Below are 24,007 nucleotides of genomic sequence, written 5' to 3' on the forward strand. Positions count from 1 at the left end.
CTCAGGATCCCAAGATCAAGAGTAGCTCCCTCCAGGGTGCCTGGCTGGCTCAGTTGATAGACTATCGGACTCTTGATCTCGGGGTCATGAGTTCAAGACCCAGGTTGGGTGGGGAGATTACTTAAAAAAGTCACCAGCTCCACGGATTGAGCCAGCCTGGCTTTGTATTTGTCTTAATAAAATGGCACACAGTGAAGGTGATTTCCAAAGCAGATAAATAGCAGACAGCTTGCTAGGCCATGTGAGTGGGCAGAACTTAATTATGGCCTTATTTCATCTCTCCAACAACCTTAAATGGGGCAGGTTTCAGGGAGCTTAGGGAGGAAATCATGGGGTTATCTGGGGTGGGGCAGATTTCCTGTGGGGATTCGGAACCCTGGAATCCTCCTGTCTCCTGTGTTTTTTCACAGGGCCTAGTGATCAGGGGTTCAAATTCAGCCCACTGCCTGTCCCTAACAGCCTGCATTAGCAGCGTCACTCCCAGGAAGCTTTCTGGCCCTGGTTAAAATTCAGTTTTCTGTCCTCACCCCAGACCCCTGAGTTAGAATTCTCCAGGAGTGCACATGTTTACTTCTTTCTTTTCTTTCTTTCGATTTTATTTGTCAGATAGAGAGCACAAGCAGGGGGAGCTGCAGGCAGAGGGAGAAGCGGGCTCCCTGCTGAGCAGGGAGCCCGACGTGGGGCTCGATCCCAGGACCTCGGGATCATGGCCTGAGCCGAAGGCAGACGCTTAACGACTAAGCCACCCAGGAGCCCCCAGGAGTGTGCATGTTAACACTCAGAATCTTCTAGGGGATTCTGACATAGAAGAGAGTGTGAGAACCACTGCTATTAGGTCTTACATAAGCCCACTGTATATAGGGACGGACAGAGAAACTCATCAGGACGTGCGGCAGCCGTGCAAGTCTTCCTGAGTCTCACCTGGGGTGCTTACCCAAGCACATACTCTGAGTTTCTGAATCGGAAGATGTGGTGGGGCGGGGGAATCTGTCTTTTTATAGGTCTGACCAATATGTGAAGAGAGGACAGAAGATTGTGAAGTTAAGGGAAACAAGGGTTCGTCTCACTCCAATGGGGCCTGGGCCCCGTTTGTCTAGCCAGGTCACAGCCATGACCTAATAATAAATGCATTTACTTCTGGCCCGGCGCGGGACCCAGTGTCCACGTGCTCCGAACTCCACCCCCAGCTTGACTCAGTGTAGGCGCCCGGGACAGGTGAAGGGACACGGAAGCGTGGAGACAGCATCAGGAGGGCGCGCAGCGCCAGGTGCACCGCGCGGTGCCCCGCCCACGAGAGGAGCGCGGCGGGGCGGGGCCGGGCCGCGGGGGGGCGGGGCCCCGGGCCTGTAGCTTGGGGGACCGAGCGGAGACGCTGTGGGGCGTGATCTGCTCAGCCTCGTTGACGTTCGCCAATCCGTGGGCTCGAAGCGGCCGCGGTCCCCGCCTCCCTCCGCCACGGGGAGAGTGCCGCGTTGCTATTGGCTGGCCAATTGGCTGGCCTATTGCTATAGGCTTCCGGCGCGGGGGGGCGGGCCCCGCGTGTTGGCGGGAAAGCTGCGGCCACGGCCCTTTCCCCCCCGATGGTGAGGGGCAGCCGGCGGCGACGTGTCCCGGGCGGGTGGCTGTGGCCAGCATGGACGCGGCGGAGGTGGAGTTTCTGGCTGAGAAGGAGCTGGTCACCATAATCCCAAACTTCAGCCTAGACAAGATCTACCTCATCGGGGTAAGCGCTGGGTCGGCCATTTGCCTCAGGCCCCAGCGCCGGGAAGGGGCGGTAGTGTTGGGGCTTCCGCGGACACCCGCCCGGCCTCCGGCTCGCCGAGTGGTCAGGGTTGGGGGGGCGGCGCCCCGAGTGGTCGGGGGGGAGTACCGGCTTGGGGGACGCCGAGTGGTCGGGGGGGAGTAGGGGTGAGGGGACCCTGAGTGGTGGTGGGGGGAGTGCGGGGGGGGGCGACCCGGGGGGTAGAACACGGAGGGTGGAGACGCTGAGGGGTCGGGGGGGGAGTACGGGGTGAGGGGACCCTGAGTGGTGGTGGGGGGAGTGCGGGGGGGGGGCGACGCCAGGTGGTCGGGGGGAGTATGGGGGGGGTGACCCGGGGGTAGAACACGGAGGGTGGAGACGCCGAGGGGCCGGGGCGGGGGGAAGATATGGGCTGCGTGGACGCAGGGGGGTCGAAGAGGTGGGCGAGGTTCTCGGCCCGGGCCCAGCGCCTCAGCGGTTCTGACGGCAGGAAACCGGGTCAGGTGGGTTGGCCAGGCGCACAGGTGAGGCCGGCGCCCGGGGCGTGACCGCTTGCTCGGAGCTGCTTTGCTGTGTTCACAGTTGGGCTTTTATTTTCCTTTGGGTTTCAACGTCTGCAACGCCCTTTCCCTTGTTGGACAGCAGTGGGGTCCAGCTGTGCCTTTTGCCCTGTCTCCTCTTACCAGGATCTGGTTTTCCTTTGGCAGGGGGACCTGGGGCCTTTTAACCCGGGTTTACCGGTGGAAGTGCCTCTGTGGCTGGCGATTAACCTGAAGCAGAGACAGAAGTGTCGGCTGATTCCCCCGGAGTGGATGGATGTGGGTAAGGACCTGGGTGGAGCAGGGCCAGGTGACACCTTCCCTCACGATGGAAGCACCAGCCCTTTCCACTTCCTCCATCATCCACTGGTCAGCTGAAATTAATGAATGGTTGGAGCTTCACCTCAGTTTGCTGACCACTATTACTAATGTCGTATTAATTTGAGGCATCTATACCAAATTTCGCTCAGATTTTGATTTTAAGATATTTCAACTTGCTTTAAAATTAAGAATTTTGGGATGCCTGGATGGCTCAGTCCGTGAAGCGTCTGCCTTCTCAGGTCCTGATTACAGGTCCTGGGATCGAGTCCCACATGGGGCTCCCTGCTCAGCGAGTAGCCTGCTTTTTCCTCTCCCTGCTCTTGTGTGCTCTCACTCTCTCCCAAATAAAAATGTTAAAAAATAAAAAATCATAGGGGCGCCTGGGTGACTCAGTCGTTAAGCATCTGCCTTCGGCTCAGGTCATGATTCCAGGGTCCTGGGGTCGAGTCCCACGCCGGGCTCCCTGCTCCGCGGGAAGCCTGCTTCTCCCTCCCCCACTCCCCTTGCTTGTGTTCTGCTCTTGCTATCTCTCTCTCTGTCAAATAAATAAATAAAATGTTTAAAAAAAATAAATAAATAAAATAAAAAATCATAAAATTAAGAATATTGTGGGGCACCCAAGTCTGCCTTTGGCTCGGGTCATGAACCCAGGGTCCTGGGTTTGAGCCCTCATGCGGGGGGGCGGGGGGGGGTGTGTCCTCAGCGGGGGTCTGCGTCCTCAGCGGGGGTCTGCTTCTCCCTCTCCTCCCCTCCCCCTGCTCATGCTGTCTTTTCTCTTTCTGTCAAATAACTTTTTTTTTTTTTAAAGATTTTATTTATTTGACACAGAGAGAGCAATAGTGAGAGAGGGAACACAAGCAGGGGGAGTGGGAGAGGGAGAAGCAGGCTTCCCGCCGAGCAGGGAGCCCGATGCGGGACTCGATCCCAGGATCCTGGGATCATGACCTGAGCCGAAGGCAGACGCTTAACGACTGAGCCACCCAGGCGCCCCTCAAATAAATAACGTCTTAAAAATACAACATTAAAAATACTGTATGACTTTGAAGAAGCATTTCTTTTAACTTTAAAAAAAACTATATTGGGGTGCCTAATTCACTCCGTCAGTAGAGCACCCGACTCTTGACCTTAGGGTCGTGAGTGACCTCAGTAAGTTTGAGCCCCCACGTATAGACTAGCATGTTAAGGAGCAGAGTCCTCTCACATTATACAGAATGCATGAAAATAATTTATCATCCAAACAAGGGAATATTATTCAGCCATAGAAAGGAATGAAGTCCTGCTCGTGCTGCAACTGAATGAACATGGAACACATTATGCTAAGTAAAAGAAAAGGCACAGAGATCACCTACAACTCTGAATATACTAAAAATTATTGAATTGTATGTTTTATTTTTTAAAAGTTTATTTATTTTAGAGTAAAAACTGGAGGGACAGAGGGAGAGGGACAGAGAATCTCAAGCTGACTCAGCAATGAGCTTGGAGCCTGATGCAGGGCTCTTCATCCTACGACCTTGAGATCATGACCTGAGCCAAAACCAAGAGTCAGACGCTTAACCGACTGTGCCAGCCAGGCGCCCCTGAATTGCACATTTTAAACGGATGAATTGAATGGTGCATTAATTATGCCTCAATAATAAAATGATGGGGGCGCCTGGGTGGCTCAGTTGGTTAAGCGTCTGCCTTCGGCTCAGGTCATCATCCCAGAGTCCTGGGATCGAGTCCCGCATCGGGCTCCTTGCTACGTGGGGAGCCTGCTTCTCCCTCTGCCTGCTGATCCCCCTGCCTGTGCTTTCCCTCTCTCCCTCTCTCTCTCACTCTCTAATAAATAAAATCTTAAAAAAAAAAAAAAAAAAAAGGACACTATGAGTCAGGCACTCTCAAATACAGTTTCAGAAAGATTGGGCATTTTCTCCTTCTGGTCCTAAAGGCGGGGGGCGGGGCGGGGGGAGGTTGGCCCTGGAGGGTTTGCAACAAAGGGAAACACCCGATCCCAGTTCCTTTTGCTGAGGGGCACTTTGGCAGCGAACCCCGCCAGGTCTGACAGCGCTACATCTCCTTCTGGCAGTTTCAGCCTGTCCAAACCGAAGGTGATAGGGGCAAGAGCCTGTCTCATTGCAGGCCAGTCAGAAAAGTGTGGAGAGAGTTAGCCTGACCCTTTTCACAGGCCAGGGCCATGCTGGGGTGAGCAGTAGTGAAAGCTCACTAGTTGGTTGGTAGAGCATGCCCAAGAGCCAGCTGCCCTCTGATTCTGCCACTGTAGAGTTCCACCTGCTCTTATACTATGAATGGAAACACCTAGTAAGTCCGTTTTTGTCTCTGACTTCTCTGACGCTGTCTTGTTTTGTTTTTAAAGATCTTATTTGACAGAGCACAAGCAGTGGGGAGTGACAGGCAGAAGGAGAGGGAGAAGCAGACTCTGCTGAGCAGGGAGCCCTACTCAGGGCTCCATGCTAGGACCCTGGGATCATGACTGGAGCTGAAGGCAGACACTTAACCCACTGAACCACCCAGGAGCCCTGTTTTGTTTGTTTTTGTTTTTGTTTTTTTTAATTTATTTGAGAGAGAGTGCACACTCATGAGGGGGTAAGGGGCAGATGGAGACAATCTCCAAGCAGACTCCCCACTGAGCGCAGACCTCTATCCCATGACCCGGCGATCATGACATGAGCTGAAAGCAAGAATCGGGTGCTCAACCAACTGAGCCACCCAGATGCCGCTCTGGTACAGTTTTTGAGATTCGTTCCTATGGTTGCATGGAGCATTACATCATTTTATTGCCAAGTACTATTTCATTCACGGTAGAGTGTTCGACAGTTAGGTCACCCATTCTTCTGTTGGTAGATATTTGGATCATTTCCTATTTTTGGCTATTGCTAATGAGGCTATTATGAACATTCCTGTCCTAAGTCTTTGTGGATACATGGTTTTAATTCTCTTGGGTAAATACCTAGGGTCATAGGGCAGATGGTGCTTGACTATAAGAAATTGCCACCTAGCCCTCCAGAGTGGTAGAGCTCTTCTGATCCCACCAGAAACCTGTGAGAGTTCCTAATGTTCCACATCCTGGCCAACAGTGGGTGACATCTGTTTGATTCATTGTCTGTTTGATTCATTGCAATTTGAACAGCAGTATTTCGTATTCTGATTTAGATACCTGAAAAGAATCTGTCAACTGTATAGAGAAGATGTGTGTGGGGAGAGGGCAGTAGGGAGTTACCCAGGCTGTGAGTAGTTTTACCAGATGATGGAGGTGGGCAGACATGGTTGGAGTCTAGGCATATTTCGAAGGAAGAATCTGCAGGATTTGCTGAAGGACAGGCTGTGGGATCTGAGGGAGGAGAGAGAAGAATGCCTGCCAGGGTTGCTGGCCCGAACTACAGAAGGACACGGAGTTGCTCTCTCCTGAGATGGGGAAGGCTGCGGGAGCATTAGGGCTGGGGTAGGGACCAGGAGTTGGGGTTTGACCATGTCACACTGGAGGTGCCTATTAGGTGCCCATTAGCTATCTAGGTAGATATCTAGATATCTAGCTAGATACTGTGGGCAGGAGTATTTAGTCAGGAATTCGGTGAAGGGGCTTATTTGGGGATACAAATGTGGAAGTCCTCATGAGTGCTTAGGTAGTATTTAAATGAGGCAGAATGAAATCACATGGGATGTGGGTTTAGGTGGTAAAGGGGTCAGGGATCTGAGCTCTATACCCCACTGCTGAGAGAGGTCAGGAAGGCCCAGAGGAACCGGAGATAAGAGAACTCTGTGTGGTATTCCAGAAATCAAGTGATAAATATCCTCCAAGAAGTATTAATCTTTGTGAGACGTGAAGACAGATGGAACCATTGGGCTTGGCTGAGCAGAGGTCGTGGGCCTTGATGTTGAGTGGTATTGGTGGAGGGGTAGAATAGACACCCACCTGAGTGGTCCAAGAAAGGAAGTTAACTCTTGAAAAAATGGTTTGGTAGTTGGCGTTGGGAGGATTTTTATTTTAAGATTTTATTTTTTAAATTTTTAAAAATTTTTATTTAAATTCAATTAATTAACATATTAGTTTCAGAGGTAGAGGTCACTGATTCATCAGTTGCATGTAACACCCAGTGCCCATTATATCACGTGCCCTCCTTAATGCTTATCACCCTGTTACCCCATCCCCCCACCTACCTTCCCTCAGTTTGTTCCCTGTAGTTGAGTCTCTTAAGTTTGTCTCCCTCTCTGATTTCATCTTATTTTACTTTCCCTTCCCCTATGATTCTGTTTCTTAAATTCCATGAGTGAAATCATATGATCCTTGTCTTTCTCTGATTTTATTTCACTTACTAAGGGTTTATTTTTTTATTTTTATTTATTGTCTTTTTTTTTTTTTAAGATTTTATTCACTCATTTGTCAGAGCGCGCGCGCACAAGTAGGGGGAGGGGCAGAGGGAGAAGCTGGCTCCCCTCTGAGCAGGGAGCCCGCTGCGGGACTCAATCCCAGGACCCCGGGATGGTGACCTGAGCTACCCAGCTATCCCTTATTTATTTTAAAGATTTTATTAAGAGAGAGACAGGAGAGAGAGAGAGAGCATGAGCTGGTGGGGAGGGGCAGAGGCAGAGGGAGAAGTAGGCTACCCACTGAGCAGGGAGCCTGACGTGGGGCTGGATCCCAGGACCCTGGAATCATGACCTGAGCTAAAGGCAGATATTTAGCCAACTGAGCCACCCAGGTGCCTATATTTATTTTTATTTTTTGAAAGATTTTATTTATTTGAGTGAGCAAGAGAGCAAGCGAGAGAGCACATGAGCCAGAGGGAGAGGGAGAGAAGCAGACTCCCCTCTTAGTGGGGACCCTGACTCACAGCTGGATTCTAGGCCCCTGAGATCATGACCTGAGCCGAAATCAAGAGTTGGGTGCTCAACTGACTGAGCCAGCCAGGCACCCCTAGGATTTTCTTTTTAAGATGGAAGATGTTGTAGTGAGTTGGATGGAATGGTGAAGTAATGAGGACAACAGCGAACACTCAAGTGAGACAGTTGCTGGGGTGGTGTTCTGTGCCGGTCAGAGAGGAGGTCCAGGACACACCTGGAGGGCTGTTTCTTGTGCACAGAGACAGGTGTGGAGGGGGTTGGGAGTGGTGTGCTGGCAGGAGTGCGCAGCCTCTCAGAAGGGCATCGGGTTAGAGTGGGAGGGTGAATGGAGTAGGGGAGTAGATTGGGTTGCAGCATGGCACCAAGGGCCCCTGAAGAGGGGGCCCAACACTGAAAGACCCCGCTTCCCCCCACTCCCCTAGCACAGTTGTGTGTGTGTCCCTCAGCCTCAGTGGCCAGATTCAGGACTTTCTCAGACCCATAAGATAGGGGGAGAGGGGTGCTGCTGCTGGTTGGAATTGGGATTCCACTGTGGGATTCCAGATGCTGGGCTGTAGGCCCTCTGTGATCATCATCCTACCCCTAGGCTGGAGTGGCCATGGTGTTATGTCCTCTTGCTCCCCTCTGAATAAGGCTTCGTATATACAAGTAAATTTCTCCAGTCACTGGTTACTCTCATCACCTTTTGCATTAAAGGTAGAATGCCTCTTTCCCTAAGAAAAGAACTTCTGACTCCCAGTTTCTTCAGTAATACATCCTGCAGGCCAGAGCAGCAACACCAACAGGAATTTACCACCTTCTATAAGAGAAACTTTTTTTTTTTAAGATTTTATTTATTTCTTTATTTGACAGAGAGCACACAAGCTGTGGAGCAGCAGAGGGAGAGGGAGAAGCAGGCCCCCTGCTGAGCAAGGAGCTCGATGTAGGGCTGGATCCCAGGACCCTGGGATCATGACCTGAGCCTAAAGCAGATAGATGCTCAATTGACTGAGCCCCCAGGTGTCCCATAAAAAAAACTTTTGAGGAAATAGGCTGTGAATCATCTAGTTAGTGATATGTTATTCCAAAAAGTGTTTTTTCTTCATGTTTTTATTAGTTGATCCAATAGATAATGTAGATACTTGGTAAATTTGGAAAGCTTAAACAAATATTTTGGGTATGGATGGTAAAATGTATACATTTCTAAATTTCAGAAAAGTTGGAGAAGATTAGGGATCATGAACGAAAGGAAGAAACTTTTACCCCTATGCCTAGCCCTTACTACATGGAACTTACGAAACTCCTGTTAAATCAGTAAGTATGTCTCCTTAGAGCCACATGTAAAGTAGAACTCCTGATTCTCATCCCTTACCCTGTTCCTCTCGTTCCACTTTTGGCTCCAAGGTGAGGGGGATCCCCGGGCATCCGTATCCCTGAGTCAGTAACCTGGGAGGCATTTGTGTGCACACACTCTTTTGCCTGGGCTTTCCCATTTGTCCTTTCCTTTTCCCACCCCTCCCTCTCCTAGGGAATCCCTTGCTACTTTATCGCTTGACATTGGACCCCGGTGAGTCTCCGTTATCCTCTCTAGCCTTTTTCTTAACTGTAGCTGTGTTTTACTGGTGAAGCTTTACCGCTTTGTCTTCCACTATGTGCATCTGAGTTCTTGCATGTCTTTCACAGGAAAGGCCAGAGGGCTCACACTTGCTCTGAACCCTAGCTGTACTGAAAGCCCATTGGTGGCAAAAAGTGTGGTGTAGTAGCTTCTTGTTTCCCTGCATTCAGTTCTGGCTCCCCATTGGCTTTTTTTTTTTTTTTTAAAGATTTTATTTATTTGACAGAGAGACAGCGAGAGAGGGAACACAAGCAGGGGGAGTTGGAGAGGGAGAAACAGGCTTTCCGCCGAGGAGGGAGCCCGATCGGGGCTCGACTGACCTGAGCCGAAGGCAGACGCTTAACGACTGAGCCACCCAGGTGCCCCTCCCCATTGGCTTTTAATTCATTCTCCACTTTGCAGCCCGAGTAGACTTTTAAAGATGGAGCTGCCACGCAACTCCCCTGTTTCTTGGAGCCTGTCCAGGGTTCAGGCTAAAGTCCTCATGATAGCATACAAAGCACTGCCTAGCTGGGCTCCTTCTGCCTGCCTTTGTGGCTCCTACACACTCCTTCCTTCGTGGCTCCCTCATTCTCTGGGTTCCAGGCTGACATTGGCCTCTTCCTTCCACATACCAAGGTCCTCGGGGCTTTCAAATACTGTTTCTTCTGTTCAGTTAGTCCATCTGTTGTCTGTTCCCTCCTTTGGCTTATTAGCCTAACCGGTGTTCTCTCACAGGTTAAGGATGCCTATCCCCTGACAGCTCTGTAGCCCCCATGGCATTTGTCAGCTGTAATCTTCTAATCACTAGTCAGGCTGTGCCCTCCCACCCCTACCCCAGTTCTAAAGGGCAGGGACTGGGGTGCCTGGGTAGCTCAGTTGGTGGTGTCTGACTATTGATTTTGGCGCAGGTCACGATCTCAGGGTTGTGAGATTGAGCCCCGTGTCAGGCTCTAGGCTGGGCATGAAGCCTGCCTGAGATTCTCTACCTACCCACCCCTGCGCCCCCCCCCCCCCGGTGTGTCTGTGCACACATGTGCTCTCTCTTCCTCTAAAAAAAATAAGGGCAGGGACTGCGTCTTATTTGCACTAGTATTATGCCTGGTGCATACGTGTTTGTTGAATGAACGAGTGAAATCAGCGGGGGCGGGCAAGCAAATGTGGATGATTTTGCTTGGGAGATTAGACTGTAATTTGCAAAATGTCAAGCTTTTGAAGTCAGCATGTTTTCTTTTTTTTTTCTTCTTTTTTTAAGTAGGCTCCAGGCCCATCATGGAGCCCAATGTGGGGTTTGAACTCATGACCTCAAGATCAAGACCTGAGCTGAGACCCAAGTCTGTTGCTTAGCCGAATGAGCCACCTGGGGGCCCCTGAGCACCTTTTCATTGATGAAAGCAAGAGCAGAACTAGAACAAAAATTAAGCTCCCTATTATCTGTTCTAGAGCAAGGCCTCCACTGTATGACACTATTGAATTCAAATGAATATTTGGGGTATGTAACGTGGATTTGTCCTTAAATTGGTATGACGCTAAAGTTTACAACACAAAGCATTCCACTAGATAATGGAGATCGTCACGTGGGCTTGAGCCCTGCTTAGGGAGCAGTGTGAGCCTGTTAACTACACCGCAGTGTGTGATCAGTCCCGTTCAGACCATGTCGGACTGCAGCCCTAATGCCTGGTGGTGTCAGAGAAGGGATCCGTGGCTTGAAGAAGGAGGGAAAATTTACTAGAGAAGAGGATGCTATAGGTAGAAGGCAGGGACACGTGAACAAGCACAGTATGTTTGGGGAAGCAGAGCTGTTGGGGTTGATGTAGACTAGGTAAAGAGTTGGGGAACTGAGGCTGTTACTCTGTGGCTGCAGTGTCCTGGGGAGGGTGTTTGGCAGGGGTTGTCATCCAATGAACTGGAGAGTCTTCTGTGGCAGTGGGCAGGAGGACTTGGAAGGGAAAATATGGAAGCAGAGGTGAGGGGCCTGTTCACCTTTAGTTTTTGAAATTCAGATCTTATGTATGCAGTTCCTGTTGAAACTTTGGTTTTATGATTCTTGTAATTCATTTGGCCAAGGGACCTAATTTTACCTTTGTTCTGCACTTCAGTTAACAAATAGATGAGGTCCTTTGTTCTGTAACCTGCTGTTCAGAGTGTAAAATCCAAATGTTTGGGTCTTAAATACAATCCACTATGTAAATTTTATACCACTGATTCCCTACCACTAATCACAAGCTACTTTCAGCATGTGGAGAGGCCACTGTACCTTTCCTAGCATGCCAGGTGATAGACAGTGTTAGCTTTTGCTTTCATCTTTTTTGTCTTTTCCTTCAATGGTTAGTTTAAAATACAGCTCACAACAAGGGGCGCCTGAATGGCTCACTTAAATGTCTGACTCTTGATTTCAGCTCAGGTCTTGACCTCAGGGTCATGAGTTCAAGCCCTGCATTAGGCTCCACGCTGGGTGTGGAACCTACGTGGAGGGAAAAAAAAAAAGGCTAAAATGGCCTAATGACCTAGAAGGATCCAAAATGTAGCTCATGACAGGAAGGCTGTCACACTGACCCTCGCTGACTCTTCAGACTTTTACCCAGAATTCGCTGTGTATTGGTATGCTCGGTTTATGCTAATTTGCAGTTTATTCTGTGGTTTCTGTAAGTGTACTTTTCTCTGTGGAGTGGGACAGTACCTAGCCTTCAGAGCTTTTGGGAGGATAAAAACGCTTTGTAGTGCCGAGCACTGTGCCTGGCACAGAGCTGTTGTCTTCTTTCCCTGGTGGGTTGTGAGCCCTTGGATAAGTGATGAGGTAGGAGCAATAGCAGTCATGACCTCTGAGCCAGCCCTTGAAGCAAATTCATTCAAGATGGAAATTCTAAAGCACTGAACACTCAATTACCCTGAGCAGAGGATGTCCAACCTTTAGAGCTTATTCTCTGAAGTCCTTGTACTGCAGCCTGCCATGGGACACTTAATGTGAGCACAAATAACTGTGTGGATCATGGTTGAATTTTCTTTCTTTTTTTTGGGAGGGGGGATTTTACTTATTCGAGAGAGAGAGAGACAGAGATAGCCACAGACATAGCAAGAGAGCATAAGCGGGGAGAGGGAGAAGCAGGCTCCCTGCTGAGCTGAGCAGGGAGGGAGCCCAATGCGGGGCTCGATCCCAGGACCCCAGGATCATGACCTGAGCCGAAGGCAGACATCCATCTGATTGGGCCACCCAGGCATCCCATGGCTGAATTTTCTTTTTTTTCTTTTTGAAGATTTTATTTATTTATTTGACAGAGAGAGACAGCGGAAGAGGGAACACAAGCAGGGGGAGTGGGAGAGGGAGAAGCAGGCTTCCCGCCGAGCAGGGAGCCCGATGCGGGGCTCGATCCCAGGACCCTGGGATCATGACCTGAGCTGAAGGCAGACGCTTAACGACTGAGCCACTCAGGCGCCCCCCCATGGCTGAATTTTCTTGGCACCAAGCTTAACTGCTAGAAATTTTTTACATCTTAAAATTGAAAACAAAGGAAAACACATTTTGCTTGTGTTTTCCTGAAGCCAAGCAGCATTTTTTAAAAACGCCACTTCTAGGGGCACCTGGGTGGCTCAGTCGTTTGCGTGTCTGCCTTCGGCTCCGGTCGTGATCCTAGGGTCCTGGGATCGAGTCCCGCACCGGGCTCCCTGCTCAGCCTGGTACTCCCTCTCCCTCTGCTACTCCCCCTGCTTGTGCTCTCGCTCTCTTTCTCTGTCAAATGAATAAATAAAATCTTAAAAAAAATAAAAAAAAAGCCACTTCTACCTGGAAGGGTGCCCGCCTGGCTCAGTTGGAGGAGCATGCACTCTTGATCTCAGGATCTTGAGTTTGAGCTCCACGTTCAGTGTGGAACCTACTAAAAAATAATACAGGCCACTTCCACCTGGATGTTGCTTAATTTACCAAGTGCTTCCTTATGTGATTTCCCCGCCGCCTGGCTTCTCTTAGTGCTTCAGACAACATCCCGAAAGCAGATGAGATCCGGACCCTGATCAAGGATGTGTGGGACACTCGCACAGCCAAGCTACGGGTGTCTGCTGACAGCTTCGTGAGACAGCAGGAGGCACATGCCAAGGTGGGTGCGCGCAGGGCACGGGGGCCTCCCTGTGCAGCTGCCTCTCCTCCCATGCCCACGAAGGCCGGGGGCTGCCTGCTGGTGCCAGTGAGTTGCCCCCAGCATCCTGTCTGCTTAGATTATCGCAAGCAGGGATTACTAGCTGTGCTGTGCCTTTAAAAAAAGAGAAACAAAAACCATTATTCATTGGTTACTTTTATTCAGTAGATTTTACATTTTCTCAAACCAAACACTCCTCAACCAACCCAGTTGATTTTCTCTTGTGTTTTAGCTGGATAACCTGACCTTGATGGAAATCAATACCAGTGGGGCCTTCCTCACACAAGCCCTCAATCACATGTATAAACTCCGTACAAACCTGCAACCTTCTGAAAGCATCCAGTCCCAAGACTTCTAGAGAAAGACCTGAACTTGTAAAGAAAGGCCTTGCATCTGCTGGCCGGAGGCTTGCCGGGTGGTGTGAGTGCTCAAGACATGATAGAGGTACTATTATCTCGAGTTCTAGAACCCCTTTTGAATGTATGAAGAATTGTGTAATGAAACAAGGAATGGGCTCATAACATTGTTGGAAAGCAACAGGTTTGTGCTTAGTCCTCGAGACATTCTTTAATTCCACATCTGTCTCTAGAAGCCAGCTGTTCTTTTATGGGGGAAAGAAAGCAGCTTTGGCAAAACACGTTATTTTCGCTACAGAGCCTGCGGTCTCCTGCTTGGCATTGTCATGTGGGTGAACATTCGGTGACTTTAAGTGTTGTTTTTAAGAGAGAGATATAGTAGGAGTGGCGATGTGGCCTGGGGCTTTTTTCCTTTCTTGACCCTGATCTTTTGGGCTAAATTTAGACTCTCCTAGAGTTTGTTCACACAGAGAAGGATGGCAGATGGGTGGCAAGATGTTGACCAGGGTTCGCCATCTAAGCCCAATAAAGATGGACTCCATGCAAATCTCACGTTGGGTTTTTTCCCTGCATTACTGCCAAGTGAAGAGAGCAAGTCATGTGGCTAAAATGGTCTGACTGATCATACGGAGATGTGTGGCAGGAAGGGGTGATCTTTAGACTGACACTCTGGGTGTTTCTTGTTCTCTTGGCTACTTCTGGTTAAGATGTAGTGGGTTTTTATCAAGAGGAGAGGTGGGGAACTCCCTGGGTGCTTCACGCTCAGCCACCATCATGAACAACACAATAGCTGTCCGGATGAGGAAGTTCATGACCAACTGGACTCCTTTAGTGGAACCAGATGGTCATTGATGTTCTTCACCCTGGGAAGGCACTAAGACAGAAATTCAGGAGAAACTAGCCACAGTGTACAAGACCACACTAGCTGTCATCTTTGTATTTGGATTCAGAACCCATTTTGGTGGTGGCAAGACAACTGGCATGATTTAGAATTCCTTGGATTATGTGAAGGGAAAACAGACCCAAACATTGATGTGCAAACACAGCCTGTATGAGAAGAGAAAGACCCCAGGAAAAAAGCAAAAGAAATGCCAGAGCAGAATGAAGGAAGTCAGGGGGACTGCAGAAGGCCAGGCTGGTGCTGGCAAACGGCTAGAGATTGGATGACAGGAGTAAAGATTCTGCAGTGACTTTATCTGTGGTGATTGTGCAGATCTTTCATAGTAATAAACTTAAAACTAAAAAAAAAAAAAGCCTGGGAGAAACAGACTGCATGTTCTGCAGTTTGTGAGGCTAAAGTCCAGATGTTGGGAGGGGAAGTCGGGCCCATATTTCTGCTCTTGAGGGACAGAGGGAATAGACCTGGTTGGAGGCAGCCGTGTCTCAACGAAGGGTCCATTTCTTTTCCTAGGAGAACTAGTTTTCAATTGTAGTGGTTGGAACTGCTCTAGAAATGACCTTACCTTGAGAGGAGAAATGATTTGTCTGGAGTCCTACAAGGGATAGAAGGTTTTGTAGCCAGCTAGTTTTCGACTGTAGCATTGTGAGTCAGAGCACATTCTCCCTGGGGCTCTTGAGAGTGGCATGCACTCTGAAGCCTAAAGAACAGCTTCTGGTTTTTGCCCTTCAGTGTTCAAAGTCCAGACTCCCTTCCCATTACTCAAGCATGGTTTCTCAGTTCTAAATCGCTACCCAGCTGTCCTTCCAACACAGCTGAGGGTTATTATTTGAACACCGGAAGGGCCAGACACGAAGACCTGGTTCTCTGTTATTTAAGGTGACTGTCTTAGAGGGTTGCTTTCAGATGACAGGACTTCCCTTTTCATCTGGGACTCTTCTAGAATGAAACCACATGGTACTGAGGAGGGTCAGGAGTCCCGTAGATCCTAGATCTCACCCCTTAATACCTTGTGTTCTTGAAACCTGGGTGAGGTTATTATCCACTTTGTCTTCATATTTTACCCATAAAGCTTTGATGGTTGAGCTTTTCTCCCCCACCCCGGCACTTTTTTTTGGCCCTATTATAACAAAGATTTTCCTCTTAACATGATTTAGGAAGATTTTATTTTTTTGGATGTTGTCAGAAATTACAGCAATATATTCATAAATACCTAATTACTACATTCAACAAATAATATTACAATACAATTAATTCAAACAAGTACACTTAGAACAGGTTTAATTTCACAGCATCTAAACTGCCCCCAGAGTGACCGAGGCATTCCTCCTCCCTCTCATGTACTGGTTTTACTGTTCTACGTTAAGCACAGGGTACATACAAAGTAACACAACCAATTAGCATGGTCTTCCTCAGGTCAAGGCAGAGGTAAGAGTTTCACTTAAGCGCTGGACCAGAAAGTTGGGATGAACTTACTGCAAGTAGTGAGGAAGTCAGTAACTGGTTTCCTTGAAGGAGTGCAGGGATGACTGCTAAGTGGCTAATATACACCTAAGAGTAACAGAATCAGCTTGTGCTGACCATCTCCATCTTGTGGTGGATCCTTGGAATTTTCTACTTAAAAACGACTCAGAGGGAAAAGGGGGTTATCTGATTTTTGAAATTTGGCAGCATTATTGAGCTGTTTGAGGAAAATACCATTCCACGTACGAACTTGAGATTTCTTGTGTTGTAATTCTCGGCTGCTGAAAGTGTGGGCTCCTTTTACTATTCTTGGAGTTTCTTTAAGGATATAATCTATGAGAATGTTAATGCCAATTAAGTGTTTAGCCTATATTCTTTCCATAGGAGAAACTGTTAAGTCTTACCTTGGTCACTTATCTGAGATAATGGATTAAGACCCTATTTTATGTCCGTTTGGCTCTAATTATGTGAAAACATTTCCAAATGATGAGGTTATATAGTGCCAAGTTTTAGGGAGAGCTCTGGTTTGTTTCTAATGATCTGATTAAATGTGGAACCACCTGACCTTGGCTTTGGGAGAGCACCCTCACAAGTTGAGTGAAATCCCCTTCAGGACAGATGGCAGCCCTCTCTTCCAGGTGCGGCAGGAAGACACAAGGTCGTGAAAGACAGGTCTTCATGAAAATACTGACAGAAGTTGCATAACCCATTCTAGAGCAAATGTGGTGTACTTCTGAACTTCATCTTTTAAACTCATTGTGAACTAGCTGAACAAAAAGCTTCAGAAATTATGTATCTATTAAATTTTAAGCCCAAACTGAAGAGACTTAGGTGCTACTGGGCTGTTTCTGAATCATCTGAAGATTACCAGATGGGAAAAACCATTCAAGCACTAGGTCTTAATGGTACACTTTTGTTTTCTAAAGATGCTTTCTTACCTTTTTCTGAGTTTCTTCATGCTGCCTTACTGGTTTATATTCTGATTGTCTTATTACAGATAGGTGAGAGTGTGGGGAGGCAGAGTGACAGAAGCAGGAAGGCAGGGGCAAGGTGGTGTTTTCAATCAGAAGGGACAGGAGCAGTTCTTCTAGCTCAGGGACACAGCTTGTACCCCTGGTCAGAGACCTCTCCCGTATGGCTGCATCCCTTTACCCCACGACCTCCTCCCATTACAGAAAACCCCTACAAGGGACTCGCCTGGGCTGGTGAGGGGCTGGGCTGTGCTTCCTGTTTCCTCTGGCCATTGCCAAGCTGATCAGCAGGGGCATCCAGCCCTTTCCTGTGATGGTGGGGGACAGGGAGTGAGGTGCAAAGATGTAACTCTTAAGCTTGCTGTTTCAGACTGGAAGTAGCAAGCCGACTTTAGAGACATTCAGTAATAGTTTTCCCTGACTGTTGGCAGTAGAGCTCCCTCTGAACACCTGTCCCCACTTGTGGAACATGTTGATCTCTCAATGTCTTTGCAGGGGAGGAGGCCCACAGAACAGGCCTTCGTTCTCTTCAAGTCGTTTTTGCGGAGAGGAAGGCGCTTGTTGACTGCTGCTAATACTGGCGGCACTTTTTGTCTGAGTTTGCTAATAACTGGAAGATTCTTGGCAGACATACAAAGCAAACGGTGTGGGAACAGATAAAGCAACGCAGTGCCATCTGCCAGCAAGCTGTTCTGCACAGCTAAGGTCTGGGGCTGAGGGTGCGGCCACTGATCGCAGTGAGTAGCCTTCCTGAAGGTCAGCCAGCCCTTCCCCTGACCCGGGGTGAAGGGGACAGTGGCCATCAAGACTCTTGCCTCCACTCCCACCCCCGACAGACCAACCACTGGCTGCTTTGGCCTCCGGTTTAGGCCCATTCGGCAAGAGATTATCTGCTTGATCTAGATTAGGCACTGCCTGAATAAGCAGTAACTGGGACGAGAAGGAAACACTCTTTGCACTAAGATGGCCTTCCTAGTTTCTAGCCGCTCCTGTGCTCTTAACAGTAAGTTCCCGAGAGGAGGAGGAGTTCAGCTCAGACATTGTTTACCCTACTTTTAGGCTTTTACAAAGCTTTGCATCTAAATAAAGCTTCTAAAGTTTCTACTTTGCACCTGTTCTCAGACTGCTGTAAGACACCTTCGAATCCTATCACAGAACTCGCTCACTTCCTGACTGGTTCTTTCAACAGAGCTGCGTGCACACATGGCAGCTGCTCGTTCCCGCCTGGGGACGAGGCCCTCCTCAATAGCAACTGGTTCTGTTTGCCGTCCAGAGCCAGGGGGAGGGGACAGGAGGAGGTAAGAAGGAACACATGGCTTTCTACATCACTTTCTGGTACAACTCAAAAATGAAGTGATCTCATAGGCGCCAGTGGTAAGCTCTTTTACTTTTCAATTTTTAAAAACACTTCAATATTTTAATGTCCTGACCAGCAGCAGTACAAACACTAAAAGCAAGTTTTTTTGCCCAGAAAAACAAAAGCAAAAAAACAAACAAAACCCCCAAACAGGAAAACAAACAAAAATCCCCCCAAACCACATATTAAAAATGGCAGGCTTTTTATAACAATAATTAAAGTAATAAAAACATACAAAACTTTGTTTTTTAATATATATACACAGTACAAGGCTGAAGCACCTTTGACTTTTCTCTCAAAATTTACGTTTGTATGAAAACACAGCCCGCCGCAGTAACAATCGGTGGGTGTGAACGTATGTAGACACACAGCTCTGTACATTTCCCCCCACGGAGTAATAAAAAGGTACCTTCAGTTTGTTGATGCGCTTTAGAGAAGAGCTTTTCCAGGGAAAAGCCTTTGGGTGAGGCTTCAGTACTGTTGCTTTGTGTGCTCCTAGGACCTGTTGCTTCGAAAATTTTGCAGAAAAGTAACAAACAAATAAGCCCTTTACCGGAAATGCACCCCACCTTCTTCCAGCTGAAGCAGGTCTCAGTCCTGGGGAGGAGCGAGGCCGACCCAACGCTGCAGCGAAAGCAGACTGGGTTCTCAGGACGTGCTAACACGGCCACACCAGGAACAGAACACGCTCGGTCTGATCCAGTCTTATGCACCCAGGGGCCATAAATGATCAAGTTTTAGTGTTGGTAAGGGAGCCTTCACTTTCAGATTCGAAAATAATGACCGGGGGAAGAATAAAACCACCTTTAAAAAGAACTATGGGCGTCCTACATCGGTTGCTCACTGAATGACAAAGGTGATTCAGCTGCATTGAAGTCAAGGCGAGTTCATTCGTTCTTCAGAGCCTGGAATCCTTTGCTTCATGCATGGCACATTCTCTTTTTGTTTTGTTTTAAGCTTCAAACCTCCCAGTGAAAAATATTAAATATTCAAGGTAATAAAATAGATAATATTTCTATACTATAGGTTCGGCCTAGTGCAAGGGAAACCGTCACCTAGGATATCCCTTAAAATAACCTCTAGGCCAATGCATTGCAGGCAACGCAAGGCACTTCCTTAAGTGATCCAGTTCTGCCTGGAGTCGCTCCCTCTCTGAAACAATCTTCTGTTTCTGGCTTCTCAACTCCTGGAGAGAGAGATTCAGGTAAACCATTCATGTTGTAGTAGGGAAATGGGTGTGATGCATGAATGCTCTGGGGGCCATGAGGAAAGGCACACCTTCTAGGCTCTCCCGGCTCAGGATTCTGACCGTGGTCTCTGGATGAACCAGTTCAAGCTGTGCCCAAAGCCTTAGGTTCTCACAAGGACCTGCTCACTCCCACAGAACCAGGGTACACTGCTGGCTGAACATCAGCCCTAAGATTTTAAAAAATTAGCCCATGAAACTGCTGCTGCTCTGGAGTTGCCAAGAGGAAGCCAGGGAGGGGGTGATACCAGCGCAGCTGACAGAGCAGTGGGACCCGGCTCCAGGAGCAGGAGGGGCCGCTGTCCTAAGAGCTTTGCTCCTCCTGTAAGATCCTTCTCCGTTCAGCAAATCGTCGGGGGAGATGGATACAGGTACTAACTCGCCCAGAGGGAGATTAAATTAACATCTCGCTTCCAGGATCAATATTCATAAAAGAGCATTATCCCTCAAAACTCAACTGCATGGGTACTGAAAGGTTAAAGCAAGCAGGGGGTGTTTTAAGACCACCCCCACCCAGCTGCTGTTTATTCTCCTTCCGAGGGCGGCACGAGACTCACCGCCATGCTGTGGGAGAGCTGCTCGGCTGTGAGGCTGAGGCTGTAGTGCTGGGCCTCCAGCCGTCTGCACTGCGTCTGCAGGACCTGCCGCTCCAGGTTTTGCTCTGAAAAGATACACGATGTTGGGATGCTTTCTGTACCCAGGGGCCCTGGGCCTGGTCAGGGCTGCCCTCCTCTTGAGGCAGCCAGAGCTCTCCTTTGGCCCACAGCGCCCAGCCCCGTGGCATACAGACAGAGGACCTAGCATCAAAAGGCTATTTAAGACATACACCTTAGGAAGTCATTAAGGGCAAATGTACGGTCTTAAAATGCATTTTTCAAAAGAAAAGATAAAAAATTTAAGACTTAGGTATGAAAGCTTTTAATAAGCTGCTAAAAAAAAAAAAAAAAAGCCAGAGTAAACTTGAACTTTGAAAGTGTAATATCTCTGCCTTTCCAAAAGATCTTGGGCCTGGTTTTAACAGGAGTGAGTTCTAACTTTCAAGGATAAATCTCTGCTTTCTGTGAAGTGTTTCAAGAATGAAAGCCAGGCTGGGCTCAAGCCTTAGTGCTTTTCCTGTGTCGGCTGTGGAAACCTATGCAGAAAAAGGGGTCAGCAACTGCAAGTAGTGTGGAATGCTGAGCCCCCTACCTGGAGGGCACTTGTCCTGGAGAGTCCCGCAGTCCTCGGGAACGAGAAGTAAACTTTTTTTTTTGTAGTTTGACAAAAGGAATGAAAGCCAGGACAGGCTAGCTGACTGAATTACAGAGGCAGAACAACTGCGACAGCAAAACGCAGGGCAGTAAAACCCGTCTCCTACCGCTGAAGAGCACAAACTGGAAGTGCTAACAAGCTCAGCCAGCAACAGCAGAGAACACCAAAGGCACAAACACGAAGGCTGTCCCCTCCATGGACCTACGCACCACGTGAATGCGGACGGTCCTGTGCCATCAACACGGCAGCCAATGACAACCTTTATTTCTTCCCAGTGCTCTGTTCAATAGCCCAGAGGTCCTCGGGATGGCAGCAGGACAAAAAGTAAAAACTCAGCAGAACTAAATTTGATTGACAGAAGGTCTGACCATCTACGATCATGTAAGGAATAAAGGAAAACAAAAACTAAAGAATCCATGATAACCGAACTAACACCTAAAACTCAATGTAATAAAAGGATGCTGCTTACGGCAAAAAAAAAAAGGGAGGGGGGAGTAAATGGTTTAATGCAATTTAATACCATAATCCTAGAGGTAAGAGCACTGCTATCAAAAATACTAATTCTCCCCAAGTCTGTAAATTCAGTGCAACTGCAAATTCTAAGAATTTTTTGGAACAAACAAGGTGGTCCTAAGATCCATGGGGGGACCCCCAAGGGCCCAGAGAAGTGCAGCAGATGCAAGCATGGTCCTCAGCAGAGAGCGGCCAAGCCAGTGCACCCACTGCGCGGCCCAGAGACGGGCTCCACAGCTCGCCCCGGGCGTGGCGGAGGGGGCCAAGACAGCACCCCACACACTGCCAGGGTAACTGTCTATTCGCTGAGGGGGGGGAGGGGGGATGAATTTCTACCTTAAGCCATGCACGGAAATGAATTCTAGGCCTAACGAAAGCAGGGCCTGATGAATTTTAGAAGAAAATGGAGAGAATTGTGTCCTCGGGGCAGTGAAGGATTCCCAACAAGGCACCAAAAAACAAACCCAGATAAGATGGACACATTTCACCCCGTGAAAAAATGCTCTATACTGGTTCTGGATACATATGTATTCACTTGGAAACAACGTGTAAGGAGTGAGCAGTTCAAAACAGGATTCCTCGTAGGGGAGAAAGCAAAGTGCAGGAGCAGATGGGCTGCTTGTGGTTACACGGGCATTCCTTTTGTGAGTGTTTTAAAATGTGTTCTCAAAGGCTTTGCAATGATTAGGACATTCCATAATCAAATGTAAAAGGATTCCCAGTCCATGCTCAGAATGAAAACTCCTCTGAATGTTAAGGCATGAGTCAGGGAGCGGTAGTCCCCCTCCCCGACACCTCAAAGATGGTCGGGGGGTGGGGCGGGAGGCCAACAGTGGGCACCCAGCTCACCACCTGCCCTTCCAGACGGGGCAGGGGCCCCCTGCACTGAAGTCAACACAGTGCAGCCTCCCAGCCTGCAAGCTAGATGCCTCTCGAGGAAACGGAGGAGCAGAGAAATGAGCCAGTGTGCGACAAGCACAAGGACAGCACTCAGGCCTTGTGACCCTCCCACCCACACCCCCTCACCCCAAAGCACTAGGCCAGGGCAGGAGAGGCGTGCGGTGGCTGGTGAGGGCTCGCCTCCCTGCGCCAAGCGCGAGCCCGGGAGGGTGACAGGGCCTGTGAGGGAATTGCCAGCAGCCTTGAGGCACTGGAAGGGGAGGCAGCCTCTGGCAGTGACAAGGCCTCACTATCTGGGGGCTCAGCTAAGTTCATAAACCTTCTGTTTTCAGGCCCCTTGTGTGTAGCCACAGTCAGAACTGATGGGACTACTGAGACGCGCGATGGAAGACAGCAAGCACAGAGAGCATGTCCCAGGCTTGGCTGTCAACACTGAGTGATGGCAGGCACTGGAACTTAAGTTCCTCCAGTGATAGTGGCCTCCAGTCTGTAAACTGGGGCACCTGCAGAAGCCTGAAGAACAGTTCTTGAAATAGGCAGAGTAGCAGAGGAAAATTACCTAGCTGTGCCCCAGGAACGCGGAGTGTTAGTGCCACCACTCAGAGTCCCCGGGGTTGGCAGGGAGATCCCACACAGATGGGATGAGGAGCTGGTTTTACTTTCTTTCCCATAGCCCTTGGCCCCCTGCCCCCCTCACTGTACCTTCTATATGTTCCTGGTAAGCTTCAAAGATTGCCTCAATCCCTTGCCACTTGCGCCTGGGGGGTTCGTCCTCCTCCTCCTCTCCGTCTTCCTCGTCCTCCTCTGAGTCCGGGTCCATCTCCTGCGTGAGGGGGCCCTTCCTCCCAGGGGGGGCCTCCTGCTGCCCGTTGTGCTGGGGCAGAGGGAGCCGGCTGGAGGACTGTAGCTCGGGAATGTTGTAGTGGATGGACGTGTCAACTTTGTGGTTCTGCTCTGCAGACAGCACGGCTACGTTCCCTGCGGGGACAGAACAGGCTCGTCACAGGCCTGCAGGAGCGTGTGTGACTGCAGGTCTGCTGACTAAAGGCAGTATGGAGAGACCTGTGCCCTTCAGAGGTCAAACATGGCACCCAAGGGCTCTACAAAAAGGAAGGGCTTCTAACTCAGAGAGCCGTAATGACCATAGCAGCCCTGGATGTAGTCCACTCAGTCCTAACGGGTGTGCGGTCTCAGCCACACCGATCCCAGAGCGTCAGCGTCCTGTTATAGGAAATGGTGCTTGAGCCTGGTCTGCAGCTGGCCCTCTGTGGATACCAGTCCCCACTCTCTCCGAAAGTGCATGTCCCGTGGTCCCCAGGCATACCCCGTTAGCTGTTGTTCGGACCTCTTTAGACAAGGTTGGCGCCGCCCTGTGGCATGGGCCCGCAGGGCGTGCCCTAACAGGTACACACGGCCTCTGCTACGGCCTGGGACGGGCGCAGGCGATGCACCTGTAGAGCTCAGACTGGCAGGAGACGCGTGGCCTTAAAATCCCGAGGAAGGGGTGCTAGGGTGGCACAGCTGGTGGGGCGTCCGACTCCTGAATTCTGCTCAGGTTGGAATCTCTGGGCCCCTGGGGTGGAGCCCTGTGTGAGGCTCTGTGCTGCGCAGAGAGCCTGCTTCGGATTCTTGCACGTGCGCTAAAATAAATGAATCTTAAAGAAATCTTAAGGAAACAGTTGAGTATAATGTCAGGAAAGGGTTGATGTAAAACAAGGCAGGAAAAACATGTCCTAGATCCACAGAAAAGCCTCTGTGAGGTGTGTCTGGGAGGCCATGGGGTATTTAACCCGGGCATCTTGTCAAAAGTATTTTCTCCTTGAAAAACAAGATTCGTTCAAGTAAATTCATGACAAACACCCAGTCAAGAATTCCTCCAGATTTTCATTGCGAAAACCACCACCCTTT

The 24,007-nt window shown here is 49.2% G+C and overlaps 3 protein-coding genes across 3 annotated transcripts in view; 1 reads left to right on the plus strand and 2 right to left on the minus strand.

Annotated features, from left to right (window-relative positions):
* COX4I1 (cytochrome c oxidase subunit 4I1) overlaps window positions 1-24,007 on the minus strand; it is a 400,433-nt gene that overhangs the window by 94,657 nt on the left and 281,769 nt on the right. The gene's annotated exons all lie outside the window — the stretch shown is intronic.
* Window positions 1,526-18,355, plus strand: GINS2 (GINS complex subunit 2). The gene is made up of 5 exons (XM_081806300.1): window positions 1,526-1,723; window positions 2,449-2,563; window positions 8,634-8,733; window positions 12,978-13,104; window positions 13,376-18,355. Exons 1-5 carry the CDS (start codon window positions 1,634-1,636, stop codon window positions 13,499-13,501), a joined length of 558 nt encoding a protein of 185 aa, XP_081662426.1. The 5' UTR covers window positions 1,526-1,633; the 3' UTR covers window positions 13,502-18,355.
* The window catches only part of GSE1 (Gse1 coiled-coil protein), a 329,408-nt gene continuing 320,947 nt past the window's right edge, over window positions 15,547-24,007 (minus strand). The window contains exons 10-12 of the mRNA XM_081807863.1: window positions 22,802-23,077; window positions 19,993-20,096; window positions 15,547-19,375 (exon numbers count right to left, since the gene is read on the minus strand). Of these exons, the coding sequence (XP_081663989.1) occupies window positions 19,241-19,375; window positions 19,993-20,096; window positions 22,802-23,077 (515 nt within the window). The 3' untranslated portion in view covers window positions 15,547-19,240. The remainder of the gene's footprint in view (window positions 19,376-19,992; window positions 20,097-22,801; window positions 23,078-24,007) is intronic.

This window comes from Leptonychotes weddellii, chromosome 16, assembly GCF_054177405.1.
Source record: "Leptonychotes weddellii isolate Sample4059 chromosome 16, ASM5417740v2, whole genome shotgun sequence".
In the NCBI taxonomy this organism is placed as follows: domain Eukaryota; kingdom Metazoa; phylum Chordata; class Mammalia; order Carnivora; family Phocidae; genus Leptonychotes; species Leptonychotes weddellii.

Excerpts from the sequence above, each read along its gene's own strand:
- GINS2 (XM_081806300.1), top strand. The coding sequence starts at position 1,634 with ATGGACGCGGCGGAGGTGGAGTTTCTGGCTGAGAAGGAGCTGGTCACC. Across the intron at positions 1,724-2,448 it reads ACAAGATCTACCTCATCGGG|GGGGACCTGGGGCCTTTTAA; the intron begins GTAAGCGCTGGG and ends TTCCTTTGGCAG. Across the intron at positions 13,105-13,375 it reads AGCAGGAGGCACATGCCAAG|CTGGATAACCTGACCTTGAT; the intron begins GTGGGTGCGCGC and ends CTTGTGTTTTAG.